The sequence below is a fragment of the Lissotriton helveticus genome, chromosome 10 (genome assembly GCF_964261635.1).
Source record: "Lissotriton helveticus chromosome 10, aLisHel1.1, whole genome shotgun sequence".
NCBI classification, from domain to species: Eukaryota; Metazoa; Chordata; class Amphibia; order Caudata; family Salamandridae; genus Lissotriton; species Lissotriton helveticus.
The window spans coordinates 227,302,062-227,328,494 of NC_136071.1; the positions used below are offsets into that span (position 1 = coordinate 227,302,062).

The following is a 26,433-nucleotide window of genomic DNA, read 5'->3' on the forward strand; positions in this document are numbered from 1 at the left end:
AAGCGCACGTCCTGTTGTTAAAATTCAACACCACACAATCACCTTCTCTGTTTTAGTTGTTTTTCCCAGCCAACTCACCTGCCTTGCCATGATGATATGTTTGTGCCAATGTATCTGGGCCTGGATTTTACTAGCAGACCAGTGGGCAGATTTATTAATAAGGCTCCGGCAACTTCCATGATGTCCTGGTGGGGGATATGGGACCCCTGTCAAGACAATGGTATAAGTTGTACATTCTGGGGGTAGGTTTAAAATTTATGTCATCACTCTGCCTGCTTGGCAGACCAGACACGGAACCAGTTATGGGCCTTTTCCCTTTCAATAGGCTCACCCCACTATGCCTAGCAGATATTAGAGAATTGGTAGACCCTCGATCACCATTAAGGCTCCCATTGTGACCGGGTGACATCACTACCGGCGCAATTGGGTGGTCAATGCGATTAACCCTATCATGGGGAAAATCTGGTGGTTTGGTCTCAGTACATGTGATTAAGGCCCTCCCACCCTCGGGAGCTCTAAGGGAAACATTATCTCCTCTCTTACCAATGCCATTAACTAGAACACAATTTCCGCTTTGTTTGCTTCGCGCGGCTGCGATCCCTGAGATCAACAATAATTGACCAAGATGCTTCTTTTTGCGGCCCTGCGAGACAAAATAGGCTCTAAGGAGTTCGACACTTTTTACCAATTCAGTCTACCACCATGTCCTGACCTGGTGAACCCACCTCCCCCACAAGGTCTTCCCACAGTTCCTGGGCTTTTTGCTTTGTTCTCTTGACCTTTGGCAAATGGCCCGATACGCGTTGGTCAGTTCCCATAGGGTCGATGTGCTTCCTTTTTCCCCTGTAGATGTACATATTGCAACTTCCGTGATAATAATGGTAGGTGAAGGAGGAAATGGGGGCTGTGTCAAAGAGTCAGGGGGCGTGACAGATGTTATAATGGGTACCTCCTAGGAAGTGGAAGTGGCTGACTGAGCAGTCTGTGTATTAAAAGCATCAGATGGGTGTGGTGGAGCTAACGAAAGTCTACGCTCGGCGAGTTCAATTTTCTTATTAATAGCCCCCACAGCCTTCTGTAAGAATCCATCTATGGTAGCATCTGTACTTTTAGCAGCGGGCGTGGGTTTCTTCCTCCCCATGACAGGAAAGTACTTGGATCCAAACAAAAAGCAAGAAGGAGAGATTATTACTTACTTTTAATGAGCCCTGCCGCCTCCTTACTTGAAATTGTACTGGCACGTCAACTGGTTGGGCCAAGACGGGTGGCCCAGCCTGGGTGCGGAGGGCCCGCCCTTGGCCCAGTATTCGCCTGCGCGCGTCCCACGCCGTGGGAGCCCTGAGGGGATTTGAAGGGCGCCTCTTGGTGCGAAAAAAGGCGTCAGCAGCTCCTGCCGCGAAGTGCTCTGCGGGATGGAGTTCCAGTGCGGTCTGGCTGCCTCTGTCAGCTTTCCCCCGGTGTCTGCTGCAAATGGATCCCGCGCCGCGGGAGCCCTGAGGGGATTTAAAGGGGGCCTCCTGGAGCGAAAAACTGCGTCAGCGGCTCCTGCCCTGAAGTGCTCTGGGGGATGGAGTACCCGTGCGGTTCTGTCCGCCTCTGTCAGCTTTCCCCCGATGTCTGCTGCAAAGGGAAAAGTTTGTCATTTACTGTCTTCCAACGCAAATCGCAGAAGTTAATTATTGTAAGTTGTGCAGATAATCTTGTGTCTTTGGTCTTCAGACCACTCTGGCACTTCTAAGAGTTGCTGTGCTGTGTATCTGTGGTGAGCTAATACATAGTTCTGATTCTATCGATACTCTCACATGTACCGTCAGTCCACATAATTAAACAAGCATTGAAAATGCAATAGGTCTCACCTCTGATTAAGTTAAAGCCATTTGCTTTGCTAATGGTATTCAGGGGCGGCTGGTGACATTTGAAAGTGGTGGGGCGTAAACTAATTTGCATATTGCACCGCAGCGAGCGAGCCCGAACCACCTTGCATCCATCCATACATCATTCATGCATCCATCCACCCATCCATCCTGCATCCATCATTCATTCATCCACCCATCCATCCATCATTCATTCATGCATCCATCCATCCACCCACCCACCCATCCATCCATCCACCCCTGCATCCATTCCTGCATCCATTCATGCATCCACCCATCCATCCTGCATCCATCATTCATTCATGCACCCATCCATCCACCCTGCATCCATCCTGCATCCATCATTCATTCATCCACCCATCCTGCATCCATCATTCATTCATTCATGCATCCACCCATCCATTCATCCACCCATAATTCATCCTGCATCCATTCATGTGTCCATCCACCCATCCATCCACCCATCCTGCATCCATCATTCATTCATGCACCCATCATTCATTCATGCACCCATCCATCCTGCATCCATCATTCATTCATCCACCCATCCATCCACCCTGCATCCATCCTGCATCCATCATTCATTCATCCACCCATCCTGCATCCATCATTCATTCATGCATCCACCCATCCATTCATCCACCCATCATTCATCCACCCATCATTCATCCTGCATCCATTCATGTGTCCACCCATCCACCCATCCATCCACCCTGCATCCATCATTCATTCATGCAACCATCATTCATTCATGCACCCATCCACCCATCCTGCATCCATCATTCATTCATCCACCCATCCATCCACCCATCCAGCATCCATCATTCATTCATGCATCCATCCATCCATCCTGCATCCATTCCTGCATCCACCCATCCATCCATCCATCATGCATTCATGCACCCATCCATCCACCCTGCATCCATCCTGCATCCATCATTCATTCATCCACCCATCCTGCATCCATCATTCATTCATGCATCCACCCATCCATTCATCCACCCATCATTCATCCATCATCCATCCATCATCCATCCACCCATCCTGCATCCATCATTCATTCATGCACCCATCCATCCACCCTGCATCCATCCTGCATCCATCATTCATTCATCTACCCATCCACCCATCCTGCATCCATCCTGCATCCATCATTCATTCATGCATCCACCCATCCATTCATCCACCCATCATTCATCCTGCATCCATTCATGCATCCACCCATCCTGCATCCATCATTCATGTATTTTTATGACCATATAACTTGCACACAGCTTGTCAGTGTTTAATACCAGTCTCGAACCTTGTACTCCAGCACCAATGATACATGATTAATATTAATTGTTTTTAAAAACATGTATTTATTCGACACCAATTTCACACCTTAGTCGGAACATCATTTTTATTTGTTTTTTAAAATATCTATTTATTTAACACCAAAGTAAGTCATGTATACATTTTTATGGTTCGATAAGAGGCTCGAACCTGGTTTCCCAGCACCAAAGTCGGCCGTGCTATCCGTCAGGGGTTATGTAACCGGGCTATGTAGTGACCAGCCAATCCTGCGCCAGGATTGGCTGGGGGGGCACCATGACTCCTCGCCCAGTCGCCCTGTGTAACCCCGGGGGCTGCGGCCCGCCCCCTGGTCCTCTCTCTAAGGGGGAATTCACAAGAAAACGATCTGCGCATGCGCGGGCATGTTTGTTCCCAAAAATACACTTGCGCAGCTGCAGCAGCCCGATCCTCCCCCCCCACCCCCCACCCCCACATGCGCACTCCGGGAAGGCCGGGTGTCTCCCGGTTCCCGGCCGGCAGATAGCGCGATTTTTAAAAATAATTGTGTTTGGCTTCTAGTGAGGACGTGGTGGGTCCATGGGGCTTCGCCCCTACGCCCCAATGGACGCACCGCGCCTGATGGTATTGTATAGCAAAGCAAATGGCTTTAACTTAATGAAAGGCGAGACCTATTGCATTTTGACTGCTTGATAATATAGAACATTCTTTATCCCATGCGTGTTCGAAGCATCCTCTCTGTGTACCTCATAAAATGGACTATGTGGCACGTCTCTGCGGCGTCACCTCGGGCGGCTGCTCGCTGCCCCGAAGTAGGCTTACTGAAGCCCACGCTCTCTGCCGGGCTTCGGCGAGAATGTGAAGGGGCTTAGTAAGAACCAGACTTCAGACTAGGGGTATATATTATGAGAACTGCCCACTTGGAAGCACCAGCCAGACTCTTTTTTTTTTCTTCTTCTTATTCTCATTCTCTCTCTCCTTTATTCTCTCTCATTCTCTCTCCTTTTCTCCCTCTCTCTCTCTCTCGATCTCTCTCTCATATTCTTTGTAGAGCGTTTTTCGCCTGGAAACCTTTAGACGTACATTATAGTCTTAACATTAAACACTGATAAAAAAATGGTGGTACACTACACACCTTTAGTATGCTGTGAAATGGTCACTACAAAACAACTCGAGAACAGTGCACAAATTACTTCATTACAACAAAGTAAATCTAACCTAGCTCCGAAGACAGCCCACGAGAGTGACTTGAGGTAACGTCCTTTTCCTTCCATCACTATGCACTCAATTTTGATAACCCGTGAAACATCATCTGTGTTAGGAGTGACAAGTGTCTAAAAATAGCCAAGAGGGAGATGCGCACAAAGATAACTGCACCATTTGCGATCCTTACCGACAGATCCCGGTGTGGCGGCACGTGATGAGTGCTATTCTCGAGAGGAGTTGTGCACAGGTTATTCTGTGACAATATCATACGTGCACGGACACTGAAGCATCTCCGAATCCTAGAGCGAAGCGAGAAACACAAACTCTGCTCACTGGAGTGGACCCTGCGCCAAGGGTGCTCACTCCGTGCAACACGAGACTTCTGGAGATAGTTTGTTTCACGGTCCCTTGTAATCCTCACATGCAGTGAGTGCCCTTCATGCTGTAGGCTTGCAAGGAAAGAGCCAGCATCCGTCATCGATACATGGTCCTACCACCCTACAGTGGCTTCCGGCTGCAGATGAGGAGCCATCCGACTGATCCGACAATGATCCATTCCTTATTGCAACAGCAAAGCGGTCTCAGTTATTGCATTCTGAGTTAGTCAAGGCACGAGACGGGGTCCATACATCACAAGGACTTAGGTGGTTCAGCGAACAAAGCCTAAGGGCACTCACTATATGAGACATGCTGGAAATAAAAATATTACTATAAAGGGTGCGGTCATGAGGTCAAAATGTGCCAAAGTCACAGTTTACAGAAGGGACAGGAAATGGTGGAGAACAAAGAGGCAAGTACAAGATTTAGTCAGACGTCCAGGACAAGCGCGGCTCAGCAAATGAACAAACCTTCACATAGAATTCTCCTCAAAATACAACATTCCAGGCCAGTGGTGCGAGGACAGCACCAAAGAACATAGAAAACGATAACAACATGACTGCCATCCAATAGACACACTGTACTCTGATGACAACACAACAGGATAATAAGGCAAGCCCCCCATTCCCTTTAATCACTGAGAGACAATTAGGAACGCCGGTGGATACATAGCACAACCACTCGCATCCAAAAAAATGAACAACCAGCTTTCCTCTAATTTAAAAGCACTGTAAATTGAGTGGTATGCCGACTCATGTTGAATAAGCAAGGCTACTGGAAATATGAGAGTTGAAGACAGCTTTCCAAATAATTATGGTTTTGCCACATAACCGGGCATCTTCTATTTTTTTTTTCTAACTCAAACTAATTAAAAGGGTCTAGAAATGCTGCTACCGGTGTTAGTGCACAGTGTTACATTCCAGTTGCTCGTTGCTGTGTTTAGACATTAACCCTGGTAACCTAATCCTAATGAGTTGAAACATTTGCCCAAGAAGTGTTAATATTGTGAGAGAAAACCCCCCCACAAAGTAGCGAAGTAATACAGCCCTAAAATTTGCTGCATAAATTTCGCTCTTCTTGCCACATAATTGTGTCCTCCTCTACCATATAATTCCAGTGACTGTGTATTATTTGCGACCAACTGCAGCAGTTATAACTAGCTCTACAAAGTAACTCTGGGCTCCACAGAGTTGCATGTAGTCAGTTGGCAAAGAACTTCAAAGCCTTGTCCGGGGTAGTAAAGTATGTAAATCCACAACATAATACCAGAACAAAAAGGATCAAGGTGAACGTGCATAATGCGAGGGTGTACATTTATGAGGCAGAGGTCAGATATGTGGAAACCTGGCACGCCACAATGTTAATTACCAGATCTATTGGCAGCCCTTCTGGAGGGAAGAAAGGAATGCTCACACCTCGTTCAGACAACTTCCACCAGTCCATCGCCCCTGTTTGGTATTTTTCGAGATAAGAAAGCCAGGCTTCTGTGTACACGCCGAGCAGCTGATATGTTTTAAAAAGCGTCGTACAGCTGCCCCTAGCCTGCAAGGCTTCACCTGTCAGTCTGGCCACGTGTGATTCGGATCCCGCCTCCGGGTCTCAAGCAGGGGCAGGGATGTCAAATGCAGACTCCCGAACTGCCCTGGAAATTAGAATCACAGAAGAAACGCCTGAACACGCGAAAGCACCAAGTGGGACAAAAAAGAAGGCACGCAAGCTTCATTGCATACATTGAGCCAAAACTCAAGCGGATGCAGAATGTGCAGGAACAATGGCGCGCGCTCGGGAGGTGCTGCTCACCTTAAATCACGTGCAGCAAAAGGAGCGCTAATCGAATTGGCAAATGGCACTGGGGAAAGAGCGCGTGGGGGGCGGGGAGAAGCATGTCGCCCAGTGAAGGGGGAGGGCAGTGTGTGTTTTTTTTAAAAATACAGGGCTACCGTTTCTGTTACATATTATTTGGCACCACGTTTGCCTGATAGCAGACACATTAGTTTGGTCATTCCCTCTGACTAGGGAGGGGGCAGTATGACACTGGCTGCATTCCAAGGGTATGCAACGCTGACTGCACCGCCCTCGCGGATACCAGTATTATTAATACATTCTTCACGTTCTGGGCGCTGGTTCCAAATCACAGAAGAGCCGTGAAACTTTTTCATCCATTCCCACGCACGTCTGAGAATAGCCCACGACAAAATAGCACACAAGAGAAGTTTTGTACATTGGTGCTATGTGAACGCACAACTTGCCACTGATGCTAGAACAGGGACACAGGGTAATTCCAGGTCACCACATGGGTGCAGGGCTCCAATTCTGAGCGTTAAGAACCGAATGTTGTTTGTGGGAGTTGTAGTCCTAGTTCACCTCAGTTCCTTAACTGAACCTATCAGAAACAAATGATCAGTATGAAGTACATCGTAAAACGCCGGTGCCCAAAAACGTAACCAGAGGCAACAAACACTAAATGCTTTGATAATGCGAGTGCTTTTGCGCTGTTACTCCAAAACATAAACAAAAAACCCCAAATCATTTGGAAAAGAAACAACGGATACAACTGCAGTGTTACAAAAGTCCCATTCTTGTGTCTCCCCAATAACCACAAAAGCACCCCAAAGACTGTGTGTGCTGGGACTGGGCTGCACAGCAAGGCCTTCTGCCCTTCAGCGCTTCGCGGATCCCGGCAAAGGCGACCTGGCCTCGAATGAATGAAAACAACCGGCCACAGCGCCGTGTGTGTGTCTGAGTTGCTGCCGCCCGGCTCCAGAGCCTTGGTATAGAGTAGGCCCTGCCGCCCCTACTTTTACTGTTATCTTGGCCTCTGCAGCAGCGAACTCAATAGGTTAATCCTCCTCATTAATTAGTCTGCACAAGCTGGGAGCGGATCAAAGCTTGGACCCCGCCGGCTGCAATTGTGCCTGCAAGCCCCCTCTGCGTTTCCAAGAGGCGAGGCGGGGAAAGAAAGAAAGGAAGGAAGGAAATAATAAGTACTGTCTCATCGCTGCACCTGTACGCTTATGTGTTAAACATGGCAACAGAAACAAAGCACAACAAAAATAAAATGCGTCGTGTGAAACTAGAGGACGAATGCAGTCATCACAAGTGAAACTAGTCAAGATGAATCTAAACACATAGCGTTAATTATGAGGGAAGGAAGATCCACCAAAACACGAATCCGGAGACCACGGCGCTGGTGGGCAGCTGCGTGTTTACTTTCGCATCGCGCTTTCACTTTAAGTGAAAGCGTGATGCGAAACTAAACATGCGGCTGCCTTTGCCAAAGCTGAGTGAGAATAAAAAAGTGCGTTGGGACCAATGAACCAGAGTGTGTTACACCGCCGGTAAAGATCAAATGCTGGTGGGCGTGGCCGAAAGGAGACCAGGTGGCAACAAGGAGGGACTAAGAAGCCTCCTTTACAATGAGAAGCCTACGTTTTGCATCCCACATGACAAGAACCAATTAGAAAGATGGGCGGGGCTCAGCCTTCGAGAGCTTCGGAATCTGAATTGATTCCAAGAAGCTCTTGGATGCCGAGATCAGTACATGCGCTGATTTCGACAGCCGAGACCTAAAAAAGAAATAGACACAAGAAATCCAATACAGGTCCGTGACAAATGGAGCTTGCTCTTTCCGGCAGATTAGCAGAAAGATTGCACTCAAGCTATGCTGTTTTCACTTGCCAGTTTTCCAGCCCTTAAAAGGTTCTCTTCTCTATGAATTAAAAAAAAAACCTACATCATGTTAGAAGATGGAACGCAGGGTCATGACGTTATTCAAGATACATAACGGAAGACTGAATAGACAAAGCCACCAACTTTGTAGGAGAGATCGGCTTCATGTATTTACGCTGGATGTTTTTTTGAAAATAGCCCATTTGTAACAATCTTCTGCCTAGCATTGCCACTAAAGTGCTACCTGATAGCTTTCGCCTACATTTTTTACGTTTTTTTTTATTTCAAAACATCACATTGTGGAACCAAGAATGCTAAAATTCAGATAACTACTAACATTCAAAACACCATCTCCATGTACAGACAATGTCAGGAGTTCCTCGGATCTGGTGATTCTTGGTGAGTCTCTCTCCCACTGTTTCACTAAAGTAACTATTCTTATGTTTCATTAGATATATGCCTCTTACTCCTAGTGAGCTCTGCTGTCTCCTGGGATCTCTCAATATGCAAGCAGTCGCATGGTAGCATACTGGTTGTCTAATAACATGGTGGACTCTTGCAATAGGTTTGACCATTCTCCCACCTCTATTTCTGTGCCTATCTGCAGCTGTCTGAGGCTCTCCCCTTTTTTTACACTTCCATCCCTTCCTTTCGGATTCACCAGGTTCTTGTGTATGAATTTCTTTTAGAGATGTTTTTATTGTATCTTAAGCAAAGAAAATTGCGGTGACCATAAGTTTCATTTCTCGTAGAGTTGAAACACAGACATGCATTCACAAACTCCGATCTGTTCTCAGGAACCCATTGTCACCCGGTCTTGTGTATGGTTGATCAGCTTGCCCTTGAATCTTTGAATCTTCGGTACCCAGGCTACAACTATTATTTTTTTATATTTTTCAAATGCATCTATTCAGCCATAGTCCTTTCTGTTGGATCCTTGGCAGGTTGTGCAACTGGACCATTTTAAGTCTGATAGTCTCTTAAATTTCAGGGTGAATAGTTTGTTGGTAGCCATTTTGTTGTGTGTGATTAGTGGGGTCTTTAATAGAGTGTCATTCCATATTCTGCTGTTTCCTCATGCAGAGAAATTATTCTTTGTAAAGTCAACAAGTCTGCTAGGTGGTATATTTTAGTCCATTGCTTTAGATAATGTTATCTTCAATGGAAGTTGCCTTTTTTTGTGCAATACTGCATAAGGATTGAACAGTTTCATCGCAGCTCAAATACAAAAATGAACATCTTTAAGCCAAACTCTGAACATACAAGGTTTTTTCTTGTGAAACATACTTTGATTTATCGTATGTTGACTTATCGATGTCCGGGACACAAATTGCAGTGTTAAATTCCACAACACACAAAGAACGCTGTTCTACATTGTGCCCTTTTTTTTGGCCCTGCAACGATTCCTAAAGTCCTTCTTTTCTCTCCAAATCATGTAAGGGGAATGATCAGAGGATATATGAGTTCATTGTTCGCCATTTCCTTGCCTGCTGCTCTCAAGATGCTCAAGGGCAGGAGACCACGGTTGAGATTGATATTGCGGCAGAACGCTTTGTTGCTCATGGACTGATGATCATTGCCAGGAACTATCTGGACGTCTATCCCTATGACAAGTGGAACACCAAGGTGAGCCATTGCCTTGCTTTTTTTTTATAGGGAGCTGACGTTTGCTTAATTGTTTGTGCCCAAAAATATGGTGTGGTTTTTTACTTCATGAAGTTAATTATGATATTGAAATCTGCTGCTAAATCACTAAAGGACTAGATGAACATTGTATGTGGTTCACAGTGATCTGCATGTGTTGTAAATGTAGAATGCAGAACTCATGTTCTTTTTAGGTCTCGCCTAGCGTATTGCGTAAGCAATCGCTATGCGAGAGATATAGAGAGCTGCTCCAGGAAAGCTTACCAAGGGGCTTTTCAATGCGGATTATGGACAGTGCATGTGCTCCGTGCGTGTGCACAAACCAGCCAAGTCACAAACCACCATTTGTCTGTGCCTCAGAGTTTTCAAAGCTGCCGCTCCCCGACCCCGTATCAGACTTCAAAGGAATGTGCTCCCCGCGCTCCCCACCCCCGCCTCCCCACCACAGCAATGCCGAGAGCTTGTTTGTTAAATGCTTTGTCGCTAACTCCCGATGCGGTCTAAAAATGCTTTGTTGCTCCTATTGGGATCAAGTATTCATCTTGGAAATGTTTTGTTTGTATGTGCTTTCTTATTTTAAATGCTTGACGCTAATCCCCGATGTGGTCAGAAAATGCTTTTCCGTGTAATGCTTCGGCGCTAACCCCGATGCGTTTTGTTTTCCTTCTTCAAACAAACAGCATACAAACTAATAAAAGAAACAGCGGATGTGGTTTAAAAAATAAATGCTAACGTATTATCTTGGAACATTTGTTCCACTCTCCAATTTTTATTATATTTCCCCAACTCCGTGTGTACGTGCGCACAAACAGCAATTAATCACCACTTGCTTTTAAAAACATGTTGGCACGCTTTTGTACTGATATATTAAACTGGAATACTTCACAGCTCGTGTGGCATTGATAAGTTGCATTGTAAACGTTTAAATACTTGTAACAGTGTGTTCTGTTTCTTACAGTTTGTTTTTCTAGCTTTTACCTGTAACCTACACTTGGTTCCGCTACTTGTGCATCCTGCTGCTTCTTTGTCTCAAGTTACTGACCTGCATTTCGCACATGGTGCAGAGGAAAAGATTTCGATCTTTACAACGAGGAGGCTTATTCCCAGACACTTAACTCGTCTTAGTTTCCTTTCACAACTGTAGGGGATATGGAGATTTTTTAACACAACTGCAGACTTTTAGGCTCCCTTACTTTCTACAAAACAAAGGACAATGATGTCGTATTTATTAAGTCAGCTACATCAGCCACCGAAAAAACTTTTTTTTTTACCATCTTTCAAAACATATTGCATATTGTCTTTTTTTTGGGATAAAACATAAAAGTTAATAGTTATGTGGCTTCAGCCACCTTTGTAATGCTTAATTTCTACCCAAATAACAGCTGGGGCTGTTAATACGCGTAATTTTTAAGCAAAATGTTTTATTTTGCGTTTATTAAACGCTTTGGCGTTAGTACAGTTTTTAGAACATTCAGAAACTGTCGCACTTTTCACTTAAAGGAAAGGCATTCACTACCATAACTTTGGTGCCCTCTAAATATTGGTCAGATATAAATGCTGTTCAGTTTCTTACTCAAGAACAAACCTCACATGAACAATGCGGTCTTAAAAGGCTTCGCGGCTAATCACATTTGTACAGCAATTCGAGTCTGTGTCAGGTTCATTTAAAGGGAAGGCCGCTAGTACTAGGACAGTGGAAACCTGTAAATAGAAAACCCAGAAACAATACTAATGCAATATATCTCGCAGAGAGAGTTTGAGCTATTGGCCTTGTCGTACCTTGTTTCTCCCTGAATCTCCATCTTCCGTTGCTGGTCCTCCAACTCCACCCTCCAACTCCACCTCCACCCTCCAACTCCACCTCCACCCTCCAACTCCACCTCCACCCTCCAACTCCACCTCCACCCTCCAACTCCACTCTCCAACTCTACCCTCCACACTCCAACTCCACCCTCCAACTCCAACTCCGCCCTCCAACTCCACCCTCCAACTCCACCCTCCAACTCCTCCCTCCAACTCCACCCTCCAACTCCACCCTCCAACTCCGCCCTCCAACTCCACCCTCCAACTCCGCCCTCCAACTCCGCCCTCCAACTCCGCCCTCCAACTCCGCCCTCCAACTCCGCCCTCCAACTCCACCCTCCAACTCCACCCTCCAACTCCACCCTCCAACTCCACCCTCCAACTCCACCCTCCAACTCCACCCTCCAACTCCAACTCCACCCACCATCACTCAGGGACACCACCACATCACTCGGGGACACCACCACATCACTCGGGGACACCACCACATCACTCGGGGACACCACCACATCACTAGGGGACACCACCACATCACTCGGGGACACCACCACATCACTCTGGGAACACCACCACATCACTCTGGGGACACCACCACATCACTCTGGGAACACCACCACATCACTCTGGGAACACCACCACATCACTCTGGGGAACACCACCACATCACTCTGGGGAACACCACCACATCACTCTGGGGAACACCACCACATCACTCTGGGGAACACCACCACATCACTCTGGGGAACACCACCACATCACTCTGGGGAACACCACCACATCACTCTGGGGAACACCACCACATCACTCTGGGGAACACCACCACATCACTCAGCCCAACCACATCATCACTCAGCACTGTCCTTGCTTGCTACCAACAAGCATTGCCATAGCCAATAGGACTCGCATTAGGAAAGTGTAAGCTATTGGCTTTGTGAATAACAATGCTATTAATTTATATATTTTCAAAGCCAACATATTACAAAAAAATGTGTCATTTACAATACCAATAGCTCACACTTTCCTAATGCGAGACCTATTGCATTGCAAATGCTTGTTTAATTGGGTATCGTGCTGAAAAAGTGTTTGATGGATACATCTGGGAGACTCCTAACTGAAGATTTCTCACCTTGTCGGTACTCCTGCATGTGTTATACTTGATCCAGAATCTTTAAAACAGTGCCTCTGCACATTGTGAGATGGTGCGTGTAGCCCATTGCCTACGTATTTCCACTTGGGAAAAGACATGCCGAGTTGCATAATAGCGCCACTAATGCACGCTGACATTGGTTTCTTTCTTTCTACTCCTCCAGTCGCGAATTTAAATAACCCCCAAAATGTACGTGAACTCAATACAAATCACATCTATTTTGCCATGTCTCCATTCTTCATCGAATACACCAGTTTTATGCTTGCAGTTTAGGTGAATTTAAACATAAAAATTTTTCCCTGTAGGTGATCCCAGTGTATGAAATGGGCTCAAAATTCCAGCCCACTACAATCGAGATGGTGGATGGTGAGACGAGTCCACCGCAGCTCTTGACTGAAGCGGATCTCATTGCACTCATGGAAAAGCACGGCATTGGTAAGTTACAAGCCAACAAATGAAAATACAGAAAGATTTTGACATGGACGGTTATTTATGCTCTTTTATGCAAATAGCACTTCCCAGGGCGGAGAACCACACACCCACTGCATAAATGTATTGGCTAACAGTGAACCTTTGGAACTATGCATTTGCCAGCTTTTTTTCATTCTATAGCCCATTGTTGACGAATTGCCACTGTTGCCGTAGAACTATATTTTAAAATTTTTTGAAAAGGATTATTCTGTCATTACATGTGGTGCTTCAAATAATGTTTCACAACCGCAGATAAAAACAAAACTTAATTAATCATAAATGTGAATCAGTCTTCACCTTATGTGTTTTTTAAAATACTTTATAAAAAACTTTTTTATTTTTTATACATTTTTCCCCTACTCAATTGTGTTGTTCAACCATTAAATGTTTGTAAAATGGCTGATGCCAATTATCAATCCTAAAAATCGGAGTCTTTAAATTTGGGGATGTGAGGAGGGAAAGTGAGCTCTGTAGTGCTCGTAAAAGCATTGGTACATACTTGTCATCCAGAAGTATTGTTTGACCTTTGACAGCAGTGCGTCTGTTCATTGGCTCTCATCCTACACTGCAAGTTCTTTTTGTACTTTGTGCATAATAAGTTGGAAGTGTGTGGCCCTATCAAGAGTTATAGCTCTCTAACCAATTATGCTCCAACATGTACCAATTTCTACAACTTCAGGGAATCATCTTGAAGTTAAACTGAAAGATTAACAATGAGCAGCAGAGATCATTGAGAATGAGTGTTCTGTCTTACACATTCAAAAGTATAGATATCTGACGATTTGAATCATCTAAAGACTGGTCGCCTGAACAGTGAGAGTCTCATATCTGCATCCCTCACTTTACTTTCAACAGGTACGTTTGAGTTTATTAATGTTAACGGGTATACCAGATACACTGAATCCATTCTCCAGTATTGGATTATTCACAGACACAAATGCGTTCATATTAGTAATCATGAGGCCAGGAAGCAATCCACAGTACGCAAACAAAGAGTTTTAAAACTACACTTCAACAGCAACCCATCTGACCAGAATGCTCTTGGGCTCTGGCAAGAGACCATCTTCACTATCTATGCCTCTCATTCAGTCAGTGAACGCAAGATGAGCTGTTGCTCTAGTTCCTTTTTGAAACATGGTGAATGGCTTTCTTTATCAGTTTTGGAGTACATGTGAAGTTTGAAGTGTATTTCCTTTAAAGTCCGACACGTTGCTTATCTTTTTCTCAGTTGTGACTCTAGTGATGAAAGTTATTGAATGTCAAGGAAGACTTTGTGTGCTATCCCGTCCCTGTTTTGACTTTTCCTGGCTGGTTTGTGGTTTTCCAGTCAGTGTGCTCTACATGCTGTGGGCTTCCGATGGTGCGCCACATGTTTGAGGGTCTACCGGTAGAACAAACCAGTCCTCTCTGGTAAAACACATCCAGTCCCTCTTTACAGGAGACATTTAGATCCCTCCTGCATGCATGTTATGATTTGCAAAATGTAACGAGTGTGCAAAGCCAATACGTCAGACATGCATATGCCAAAGAAACCAAGCACAAATGCAGTTTGCGTAATTTTACACATTAAAGCCAGACCTAATGGCTTTGCCAGTGCTTGTTTGAATTAGCACTTACGAGTTTCAGTTGGAGCATGGTACCATGCCAAGTAGCAGAAAACACAGGTAGGCACAAAAGTGATTAGCACAAATCAGCTTGTTCCCAACACACTGTGACAGCCGTCTCAGTGAACACTGTGTTGCTAGAATTCTGCTGAACGACAGTCAGGAGGTACTGCCTCAAGGCCATCTTACTTTGTTGCAGAGACTCAAAGCAAGCTCAGAATAACAAGGAGAACAATAACAACATCATTACTGATAGTAGTAAAGTTAATGTGATATACAATTTTCATTCAGAGCCTCATGTTGCACAGTTTTTGTTATGATCTACTATGGACCTCATTTGAATCTGACTTGTGTAGTGTCAGAAGAAAAGTTACTTACCTCTAGCTACAATTGCCCTTCGTTATCAGCGCTGGTTCCCTGAGCGAAGCTGTGTTTAATGCTCGCCATGTGAGACTGCATGAAATTTGACTATTTCCTCTCACTGAATTTACTTTGAATTGTTTTATATTGGGGAATTTTAATCGGGGGGAATTGTGGTGACTTGGGGGCATTTCTCAACTGTTTTTATCCTCTTACTTGCACTTTGCACATTCGAGCTCCGATCCTGGGCTCAGCTGGGGGCCATTACTTCCGGACCAACGGGTTAGCGGTCTAGTGGTTCCTCAGGCTGGCCTACTTAGCACGCACAAACGCGCCAAAGGCAAGCCTGTTTGCACCCGTCTGCGCTCTGGCTGGGCGCAGGGCCTGTCCCCTGGCTGTTCTACCCCAATTAGTTTGCACTACACTAGTAAGGTATTGCACAAATTGTACCCCGGAGAGAGATTATTACAGTGTCCCAGGTTGTCTATGGACAACATCAATGACAACATAAAGAGCTCTCTGTGTGCCTGTTGTCGGACACCTCATCCGGTTATCCTTAATCTGCCAATCAATAGCCGGAAGAAGACTACATTGAAAAATAAGATGGCTCAGGATATCGAAGGTCCTTTGAAATGCATTTTATTCAATGCTAGATCACTAGTGAAACGTAGCTTGGAATGCGCCCTCTTATTGGAGGATAATAATATAAAACTGGCTTTCATAACTGAGATGTGGACTGATAGTGCGTCTGGCCCTGATCTGGTTAAGGCAACACCGCCAGGTTTCCATTGCCATACACTTGACCGACCTCTAAAAAGAGGGGGAGGACTTGCTATTATCTATCACGAGTCACTCACCCCCAACTTTGTCCCGGTCTCTAATTCAGCGTGTCAGGCTCTAATTTTTAACATATATTCTGCAGCCCATAAACCTTTCAAAGGTGTACTAATATACAGGCGACCTGGTTCTAAAAGCGGGTTTTTGGACTCCTTGGGTTTGCTGCTAGAAGAAGGACTGTGTTTAGAGTCCTTTTCGATGTTGGGAGACTTCAACTTCCATCTTGAAAATGCTAGTGATCCCGACACGTCTATGCTGGAACAAATCATGAGCATAGGAGGTCTCAAACAATTGGTGATACCTCCTACACATGAAAAAGATCATACCCTAGATGGTATATATTCCAATAATAAAGACTTAGCCGGCGTCTCAGTCCTTCCGATCTCGTGGTCTGATCACTGCGCGATCAAGTTTGAATTAAATAGCTTTGGGGCTTACTTGCCTGGCCCGATACAGACTCATGAGATTATAACGAGAGCATGGGGTAATTTGGATATTAAGAGTTTTGAAAATGCTCTTAAAAATTCAATGTATCAGCTTCCGTGGGATGTGGAAGAGGCAACAACTCTTCACAATAAATGGCTTTCCAACGCCTGTGATCAGTTAGTTCCCCACAAAAAATGGATACCCAAACAAGCCTCTCCCACTGCTCCCTGGTACTCAGAAAAGCTCAGGGCCAAGAAACTGGTCTGTAAAAACGCCGAAAGGATATGGCGTAAACATTATGCAGAATTGGATAAGGAAAAGTATAAAACTTGCATTTCTAGCTACAAACAACTACTTTTAGAAGCAAAAAAAAGAGTATTTTTCATTGCAAATAACTAAGGCTGATTCCAACTCAAAAGAACTCTTTAAAATTATCATTAAACTGTCGAGTCCCAATACTCCTAAGAAACATGGTGACCCAGATTTCTGCAATAAAATTGCGGAATTCTTCAGACTGAAAATAGAAAAAATATTTTCATCTCTCATTGGTTTGATCAACAAGAACCAGACCAATTCCAGTTTAAAGGAAGCGGAAAGTACAGGATCCCGTGTGATACCACTGGACCATTTTACCCCCTTGGAGAGGTCAGACACGAGTAAATTGCTCAAACTCATTAAATCTGGTGCCCCTAGTGACTCTTGTCCTGTCTGGATTATTAAGCAAGTTCCCGACTTAATTGAAATCGCACTGACACCTTTGCTTAATGCAGTTTTATTGTCCGGAATTTTTCTTAAAATATGGAAAAAAGCTTCCGTCCTTCCACTATTGAAGAAACCGTCACTGGACCCCAAAGACCCTAACAACTAAAGACCGATCTCTAGGCTCCCGTTACCAGCTTAATTACTGGAAAAAGAAATAAATAGCCAACTCAGTGCTTTTCTTGCTTCTAACAACGCCCTGGACCCATCGCAATATGGGTTCAGAGCTTTTCATAGCACTGAGCTGGCATCACTAAAATCTACGGAGGAAATCAGAGAGGCCGTGGATAGGGGAGGAAACGCTATACTAATCCTATTGGACCTATCCGCGGCCTTTGACATGGTTCATCACAAGGTATTGTTGAATCGGCTATCTGGTGGTGTAAAGGACTCTGCCTGGAAATTGTTACGATTGTTTCTGTCGGACAGGTCACAAACGGTAGACCTAGACGGTAAAACCTCTAAACCTTTTTCACTTCCGTGTGGGGTGCCACAGGGCTCAGCTCTTAGCCCTACGCTTTTTAACATCTATGTGGCACTCCTGGCCGGTATCATCAGGTCCTTTTGCTTCAAGCTCACCTCCTACGCTGACGACACACAAATTGTGTTGTCGCTGACGGAGGGAACGGATAAGGAGGCAGGTGACCGCTTCCATGACTGTATGGGCTTCATCTCAACCTGGATGTCCTCCAATTGTCTAAAACTTAACTCTGCTAAAACCGAGGTTTTGAAAATTGGCAATAATCCACAGGTGTGGACACCAGAGTGGTTGCCAGAAGATTTGGGCTTGTGTCCAGTACCTTCAAGAAAAGCCAATAATCTTGGTATCATGGTGGATAATAAACTCACCATGGGGGACCAAGTAAACATGGTGACCTCAACATGTTTTATGGTCCTTAGAATAATCAAGAAAATTAGGTTCTTTTTGACTGAGAGGAGCCACAGTACGGTGGTTACTGCACTTATGTCGCGTTTGGACTATTGCAACAGTTTATATCTTAGGGTTTAAAAACAACATGTGAACAGGTTGAAAGTGGTCCAGAACGCGGCAGCTAGAATGCTGACCGGAACATCCAGGTTCGCCTCGGTCAAAGGAGAACTCAAGAAATTGTATTGACTTCCAGTACTATTAAGATCACGCTTTAAAGCACTTTGTATTGTCTTTAAAGCTGTCAATGGGACAGGTCCTGAATTCCTCAAATTTACATTTTCTTGGTCCAAGCTGGAACACTACGATCAACTGGATCTAAACTGGTGCAAACCCACCCTTTTAACCCCTTGTGTGCTGTTGACGAGCTCAGCTCGTCATGAGGGACGACACCCAGTTGATTCTGACCATCAGAAATGATGGGGAAACAGTAGCGGAGAGTTTTAAGGCAGGAATGTTGGCTATCGGACGATGGATGTCAGCAAGCCGCTTAAAACTGAACTCCGAAAAAACCGAGGTGGTAACTTTTGGTCACCTTAGCCCCTGCTGGTCTTTGGCATGGTGGCCTCCATCCTTTGGAGCCTTGCCTAAACCAACCCCGAAGGTGAGAAACCTAGGTGTCATCTTCGATGATAACCTGAATTTTGTGGCTCATGCCAACCAGACGACTTCTGCGGCTTTCTATAAGTTACGCCTGGTAAAAAAGATCCTGCCATTTCTCCCCAAATCAGTAGGCAGGACATTAGTAAGCGCTCTTGTCCTGTCTGCATTGGACTACTGTAATGGCTTGTTCGCCAATGCTCAAATCAGGGTCACCAAGAAAATGCAGCTTGTACAGAACGCTGCAGCCAGACTTCTCACGGGTGTCCGCAGATTTGAACCAATAACTGACGCCTTGAGAGATCTCCACTGGCTTCCAGTAAGGAATAGAATCAAGTTCAAGACCTTGTGTATTGTGTATAAATCCTTGCACCAACAAGCCCCACAATTTTTGAGAGATCACCTCACGCCATATCAGCCTCCTCGGCCACTCCGTTCTGCTAAGATGAACGATCTGGTAGTGCTACGGACCAGATTAGTTAACTGGGGAGACAGACGATTCTTGGTGGCTGCTCCGAAACTATGGAACACACTTCCCCAATCCATCAGAGCTAGCCCAAATCTCCTGTCATTCAGAAAACAGCTGAAAACATGGTTGTTTAATCTTTAAAGAGCTTGAAGCCAAAGTTAGGAGAGTCAACTAGAGTACAGCGCCGAGACGCCTGTGGGCAATTGTTCGCGCTTTATTAAATGTTAAAATAAATAAATAAAAATAAATGGAGCTGCCCTCATGACGAGCAAGCTCATCACAGCCGTTGGAACGTTCGCACGCGGGGATAATTACCCCGCTGTGCTGAACGTTCAAAAAACGGGTGTGGTGTGACGAGCTCAGCTCGTCACGAGGGCAGCTCCGCTGTGCCTCATGACGAGCCGAGCTCGTCAACAGCACAGCGGCGCCGCGCACGGCCCCCTTCCCCCCCGCACAGGGGGGGGACACCCCGCAGCCAAGGGGTTAAAAGAACGAACTGGGGAGGTAGAAGTTTTGTTCATTGTGCCTCTAAGGCGTGTAATGAGCTCCCGTTCTAACTTCGAAATGCCCCAGATCTCATTTCCTTCCGTTAGGGCCTGAAGACATGGTTCTTTTCTCACTATTAGGCATCACTCTCCTCAGGTAACCAGTACTTAGCGCCAGGACACCATAGGGTAACCGTGCGCTCTATGTATAAATAACATAACATAACATAACATCTATTAACATAAGCCAAATTCTCCTCCCTTGTGAGACATGCATGCATATAATGGACTCTCTGCGCTATAGAATTTGAAGATGGTATCTAGGAGCGGACCTTAAACCCAAGCAGTCTTTAATGAAAACTGAAGAAGGATTAAATGATGGGGTGGACAACTGGTCCATTCTTTTAAAATGCTATGGTGTTTGTGACTCGAGGTTTCTCTGCCTGATGGGAATATTCAAGCTTCTGATGCTATGAGGGCCAAACAGCAGCAGAGTGACTCACCGGACAGCACGCCAGCACGCAGCTCCTGCCCCTGGGTTGGGAACGCTGTAGGTCTCGCCGCCATCATCCATCCAGGAGCGGCTGGAGACTACAGCTCCCAGCGGGCTTTGCGTGTACTTCCTGTGTCCCGCTGTGTTCGCGCCCAGAGGCGCTACAAAGCCCAGCCTATCCCTCGGTGGAGCGGGGGCCAAACAGCAGCAGAGTGACTCACCGGACAGCACGCCAGCACGCAGCTCCTGCCCCTGGGTTGGGAACGCTGTAGGTCTCGCCGCCATCATCCATCCAGGAGCGGCTGGAGACTACAGCTCCCAGCGGGCTTTGCGTGTACTTCCTGTGTCCCGCTGTGTTCGCGCCCGGAGGCGCTACAAAGCCCAGCCTATCCCTCCGCGTCGCGGGTCGCGCGCGGGCGTCACCGGGCGGAGCCCGGGCAGAGGGCGGGCCGTCTAAGGCCGTCCAAGGACGACCAGGGACGGGACGGGCTACCCCCCTAACAACATGGGTAAGCGCAAACTTGTTACACCGGTACTGGGCGAGGTTAAGGCCAAGGTTCCCAAATATACCACTAGTATAATCACTTATTTAACTACTAAAGTGGACAAACTATCTACGCAGATTGCTGTTTCTGAACGTGCGCTAGGTCTGGAAATGTCTCCTGTGGGTTCAAGTAACACTAGCACTACTCCTATTAGTTGTTTACCACTGGAGCCGAGGGTCATTATTGAATCATGTAGACCCAGCATGGCTCAGTCCCCTACAGTTCTTCCCTTCCCAGAACTGCCAGTTAGTCATACCTCCCATATCTGTGGGTTTGGATATCATAGAAAACACGACAAGTCCTCAGCTTGGGGAACAGCGTGCTACCTATATCACTGAGGAGGGACTGTCGTCTTTACTGGAAAAACTTTTTTCTGACAGACTTGAATCAGCCCTAATCCAGATTGCGACGGATATAACGGAGACCCTGAAGGATTGTGTTAAAGACCTGTTGAAAAAATGCGATTGCATTAATGATTTATTAAATAATCAGGTACTTTTACCGCCACCACCTATACCGATATGTCCTCCATCTCTTCAGGCTCCCACACCTGCTGTAAATGACCCTACGATTAACACAGTAACTAATTTGCTCGCTGAAAATCCTGTGTATAATAAAGGGAAAGTTGTAAATGGCAAATACATGCCCATTCTGCATCCAGTAACTAAACCAGTTTCTTCGGAAGGGCAACTAGGGTTGCAGGAAACACGGGTGCGTGGAGGGCCCCCGGTACATTTACCTCCAGATGCAACGCCATTCGTTGCAATTCTGGTAAATGTGCCTAAACTTACTGATGGGGAAGAAGAACAGCATGAAACCCTCCTTAACCACATTAAAAAATGGTGCAATGCGAACTGTACGGGTGAGGGTGATATTGCAGCTAATATATTGACTGGTAGAAGGGTAAATTGGGTGGGAAAAACTAAGAAATGTGTGGCAGGGGACTGTGTTATAGTAAACTTTAAATCACGCAATGTCACTAGCCGCCTATTTTGGGATGCCTCCCCCTTGGATCCAGCAGGCAAGGGTGTGCGCGCTATGCCTCTGGGTTTTTTCTACCCACCTGCATATACGTTAACTGGCGGTGGGTATGGCAGGGCGCAGCCTAACATTATGAATGTCTGTGTAGAGGGTAGAAATACTACCCCGCCACAAGGGAATGATTGGGTGACAAAGAAATCCAGGGGTGGCGGGCCAGCTACCTCTGTAAGAAATATGAACACAGGAGATCTGTTCCTGTCAAACAGATTTTCAGTTCTTACAAGTCAGGTTGACATGGACTGACTAGAGCCCAATCAAATAAACACAATACCAAATGGCCAGGTTAATAATACTAACATTTTTTCACAGGGTCGTACACCAACGGGTGATGTGGAGGTTCCAATAGATCATGGTAGGGGAAATGTTAAGGTTTTGTCATGGAACATTGCGGGTTTACGCACCAAACAGGATGACCTGATCTGGCTAAAAATGTTAAAAGAACATGACATAGTTGCCATGCAGGAAACATGGTCAAGGGAAAATTCCTTTTGGCTGGATGGTTATTCTTCGTTTTTTGTTAAAACACAGTGTACCCCGGTGGGAAGAGACAGAGGGGGCTTGCTGTTTTTGGTGTCTGTTAATATAGCTGGTAGTGTTAGGGAAATTCCTAGTTACTCACACTATTTTCAACTACTAGAAATTCTGCATCCGGACAAAATAAAGACAGTCTTAATTAACTGTTACAACTCACTGCTGGGGGGGCCCCCAAACTTTGTTTTAGAAAGTTTATCTTTGTTTTTAATTGACTACATGTCAAAACAAACCACTTTTGTGCAAATCATTTTAATGGGTGATTTTAATGTTCATTTGTGTGGGTCACACTGTCAAATCAAAGATTCCGATGGGCCTGATCTTGCGATTATTCCCCATTTTGAGCATAGCTCGAAAGGTTCAGCTATGGAAGAGCTGTTATCAGCTAACGATTTATATGAACCAGGCTTCCCAGACCTAAAGGACCGTGTGGTCACATATAATGCGAGGGGTAGTGAATCAATCATTGATTACATTTTTCTGTCCCCTGGTCTCCTCCATTATGTTTTGTTTTACAACGCCATCGTAAGCGGTTTTAGTGACCACAATCCGGTGTCATTGGTTATGGATGGGTCGCTTGGTTTACTCAAAGGGGCTTTGTTGGCCACCTCTGTGAAGAATGTTAAGAGTAAAGATCAAGGGAGGCGATTAAAATGGTGCAAAGTCTGCCCAGAGGATTTTTTAGGTCGTATCGAACAAGATTTGATAGTAGAATTTGAGACATGCAGGGACCCAGACATAGGGGCTAAAGAAGTAGTTGTCGCATTTGAGACCATATGCTCTAGGGTGGAAAAAGAGCTTACACTTAGACCAAAGAAGGGACCCGCACCAGTTTTTGGTTGGTTTGACCATACTTGCTCCAAAGCTCACGCTGCATTGTTGGCAGCGCTGAAACATTCTCCCAGGAACAAGTCACTGGTAGCGCAGCTTAGGAAAAAATATGCTGAGGCGGTGAAGTTACGTAAAAAAGTCATTAAGGAAGAAGCCTGGGACTCTCTAATGGATTCGGCCACTCTTAAACATAGCTCTAAATTCTGGTCAATTATAAATAATCCCATATTTGCCCAAACACGTAATATAGACCTTGAGGCAAATATACCAGAAGTAGAGTGGCTCAATCACTTTTCCGCAATATATGGGAGTAATGATATCTATGAAATATTTCATATCCCTGGTTACTCTGTTACTCAGCCGAACCTAAATTTTAGTGAAAATGAAGTTATGGTTGCAATTAATGGTTCTGCAAAGAATAAAGCTCCTGGACCTGATGGGGTTCCTCTGGATTTATACAAATCAAATCCTGAGATTTGGGCAACGATATTAATGAATGTTTTTAACCATGTACTTGAAGGGGGTTTCCCAAAAACATGGACTTGTTCGATCATAGTCCCAATTTTTAAAAAAGGGCAAAGAGATGATCCCAAATGCTACCGCCCATATCCTTGTTGGATTCTTCTATGAAAATCCTGGGCAAAGTTCTGCTGACTAAAATTAATAAGTGGACACTAGAAAATGATATTCTGTCCAATGCACAGTACGGATTTCGCTCAGGAAGAGGGACAGAGGACCAATGCCTAAATCTCCATATGATTATTTCAAAATACACAAAGGCTAAAAAGGGGGCAATCTTTGTTGCTTACATGGATTTATCAACAGCATTTGACTTCGTTAATAGGGCAAAGCTGTGGGCCATGTTGTTAAATTTGGGATTGGACCCTCCTCTGGTCCATTTTTTAGCTGAACTCCACATGGACCTAAAGGCTTCTATCAGAATGGATCAAGAAGGACATCGTACAGCATGGTTTAAATCAGGCAGGGGAGTGCGGCAGGGCTGCATCCTTGCACCTATGCTGTTCACTTTATACATAAATTCTCTGGAAAAAAAACTTCTGGCTGCCTCAGTGGACACACCGCGTGCAGGAGACACTCATATTCCGGTGCTTCTGTACGCGGATGATGCCGCATTGATAGCTAGGACACATCTAGGTCTACAGAGACTTTTAAATGCATTTAGTGACTTCATGTCCTCTCTTGACCTAGTGGTGAATAATTCCAAATCGCACGTTATGGTTTTTGGGACTGCTAAAAATAATACTAAATCTTTTTACTGCAAAGGGGAAGTGATAACTAATGTTAAAGTTTTCACTTACCTAGGAGTGGTTTTTGATTCTAAGGGTAGCTGGATCCCGCAAATAACAGCTAAAACTAAAGCGGTGAGGAGCTCTGTAAATGCTATCTTGAGCTTCTCAAGGAGACTTGGGGGGAAACCTAGTGGTGCATTATTAGCCTTGTATAGGGCAAAATCATTAGCTATAGCACGGTATGGAGCAGGTCTGTGGGGTTATGTGAAAATTGAAACTATACAAAAGGAGGTGAAAAAGTTTTTTCGTTCTATGTTAGGGCTCCCTCCGTCGACAGCCACTTTTTCAGTCCATCAGGAGCTTGGAGTAGGGTATATTACCGATATACTCTCCATGGCACCTATCCTATTATGGATTAGGGTCTGGATTAATAACAATTTGGGCCTAAATCACAAAATACTGATGGACTGCTTAAAACTTGATAAGTATAAAGATATTGCTTGGCTGTCATACATTCACAAGTGTTCAGTGGAACTAGGACGCCCTGAGATATTTTTCTCCCCGCTTGGCCTGAAAAAAGTAGACTTAGACTGGGTTAAGCTTAATTTCCTCAAAATTAAGACCTTGGAGAGAGAGGAATACCAATTAACAAAACCCACTGTTAGAGCACATTTTATGTCAATTACCTGTATAGCTATACAACCGTACCTTACTTTAGTTAATATTCCATTCCACAGGTGGCTTCTGGTTAAATTTCGATTCAACCAGATTTATTTGGTACTTTGTGATAGTCAAGGTTGGTTTAAGCCCGAGGATGCACCTGTATGCAAATGTGACGACTTTTCCCTGCAAAACAACATGCATTTAATGTTATTCTGTCCTTTTTATAATGCTCCAAGACAGAAGTATTTGGTACCTTTACTGAAAGGGAAAGCTTTTTTGCAGGCAAAACCAGCACTCCTGTATTTACAAATGCTAGAATCCCCCTTGGTAATGTTCAGTGTGGCAAACTATCTTGTTGCTGCCGTTAGGACTAGGAAGAGGAAATTACAAGTGTAATATTGGGGTTTGTGATGATTGTTGTTTTGCCTCACCTGTTTGTACATGATGATTTTTAATCTTGACATTTTTTAATAATTTTTTATATACTGATTTTGTATTGTATGCAATTATTTATATGAATTTGGAATGTCTTTTTAAACTGTTTGTAGTATGCTTTTATGATTTTTAACAAAATCGAATAAAGTGGTTTTTGACTTGACTTGACTTGATGCTATGAAATGCAGCAACACTGGAGAACGCTGGTTATATATATTCAGTCAATTTTCATACTAGCATTTAAAATTCTTGGTTCATCCCAGTGTCAACTCATGGTTATTAAATCTGTGGTTGAATCAGACTTTATAATGAATCATTTACAATGTAACAACATGACCTATATTTGTGTATGTGCATGCATACCCACAAGATAATGTATGGGGAATGCTAACAAAATCCTATGTTGTTTTACTCGAGGGGGTGAGCAGCTTTAAAACATGAAACCTGATTAACCTGGAGGGTAGATTCTCTGTTAGCCAGTGATCGTAGGATGCTTTTATTATTTATTTGGTGAACTGTACTTGGGTAACCCAATTGCCTCTTTTTGCATGAAGTTGTAAAGTGTTAGTGTTTCATTTGCCCTAGGGTTCTACACGTGCGCTCTTATGGTAGCTTTGTTACCTTTTCTGTAAACGTTTGCTTTTCTAAAAATCTTCTCTTTGAGAGGCAGTGCTGAGATAACAAATCTGAC

At 44.8% G+C, this 26,433-nt stretch overlaps 1 protein-coding gene across 1 annotated transcript in view; it reads left to right on the plus strand.

Annotated features, from left to right (window-relative positions):
* The window catches only part of TOP3A (DNA topoisomerase III alpha), a 226,265-nt gene that overhangs the window by 162,522 nt on the left and 37,310 nt on the right, over positions 1–26,433 (plus strand). Inside the window, exons 12-13 of the mRNA XM_078665179.1 lie at positions 9,861–10,046; positions 13,320–13,449. Of these exons, the coding sequence (XP_078521305.1) occupies positions 9,861–10,046; positions 13,320–13,449 (316 nt within the window). The remainder of the gene's footprint in view (positions 1–9,860; positions 10,047–13,319; positions 13,450–26,433) is intronic.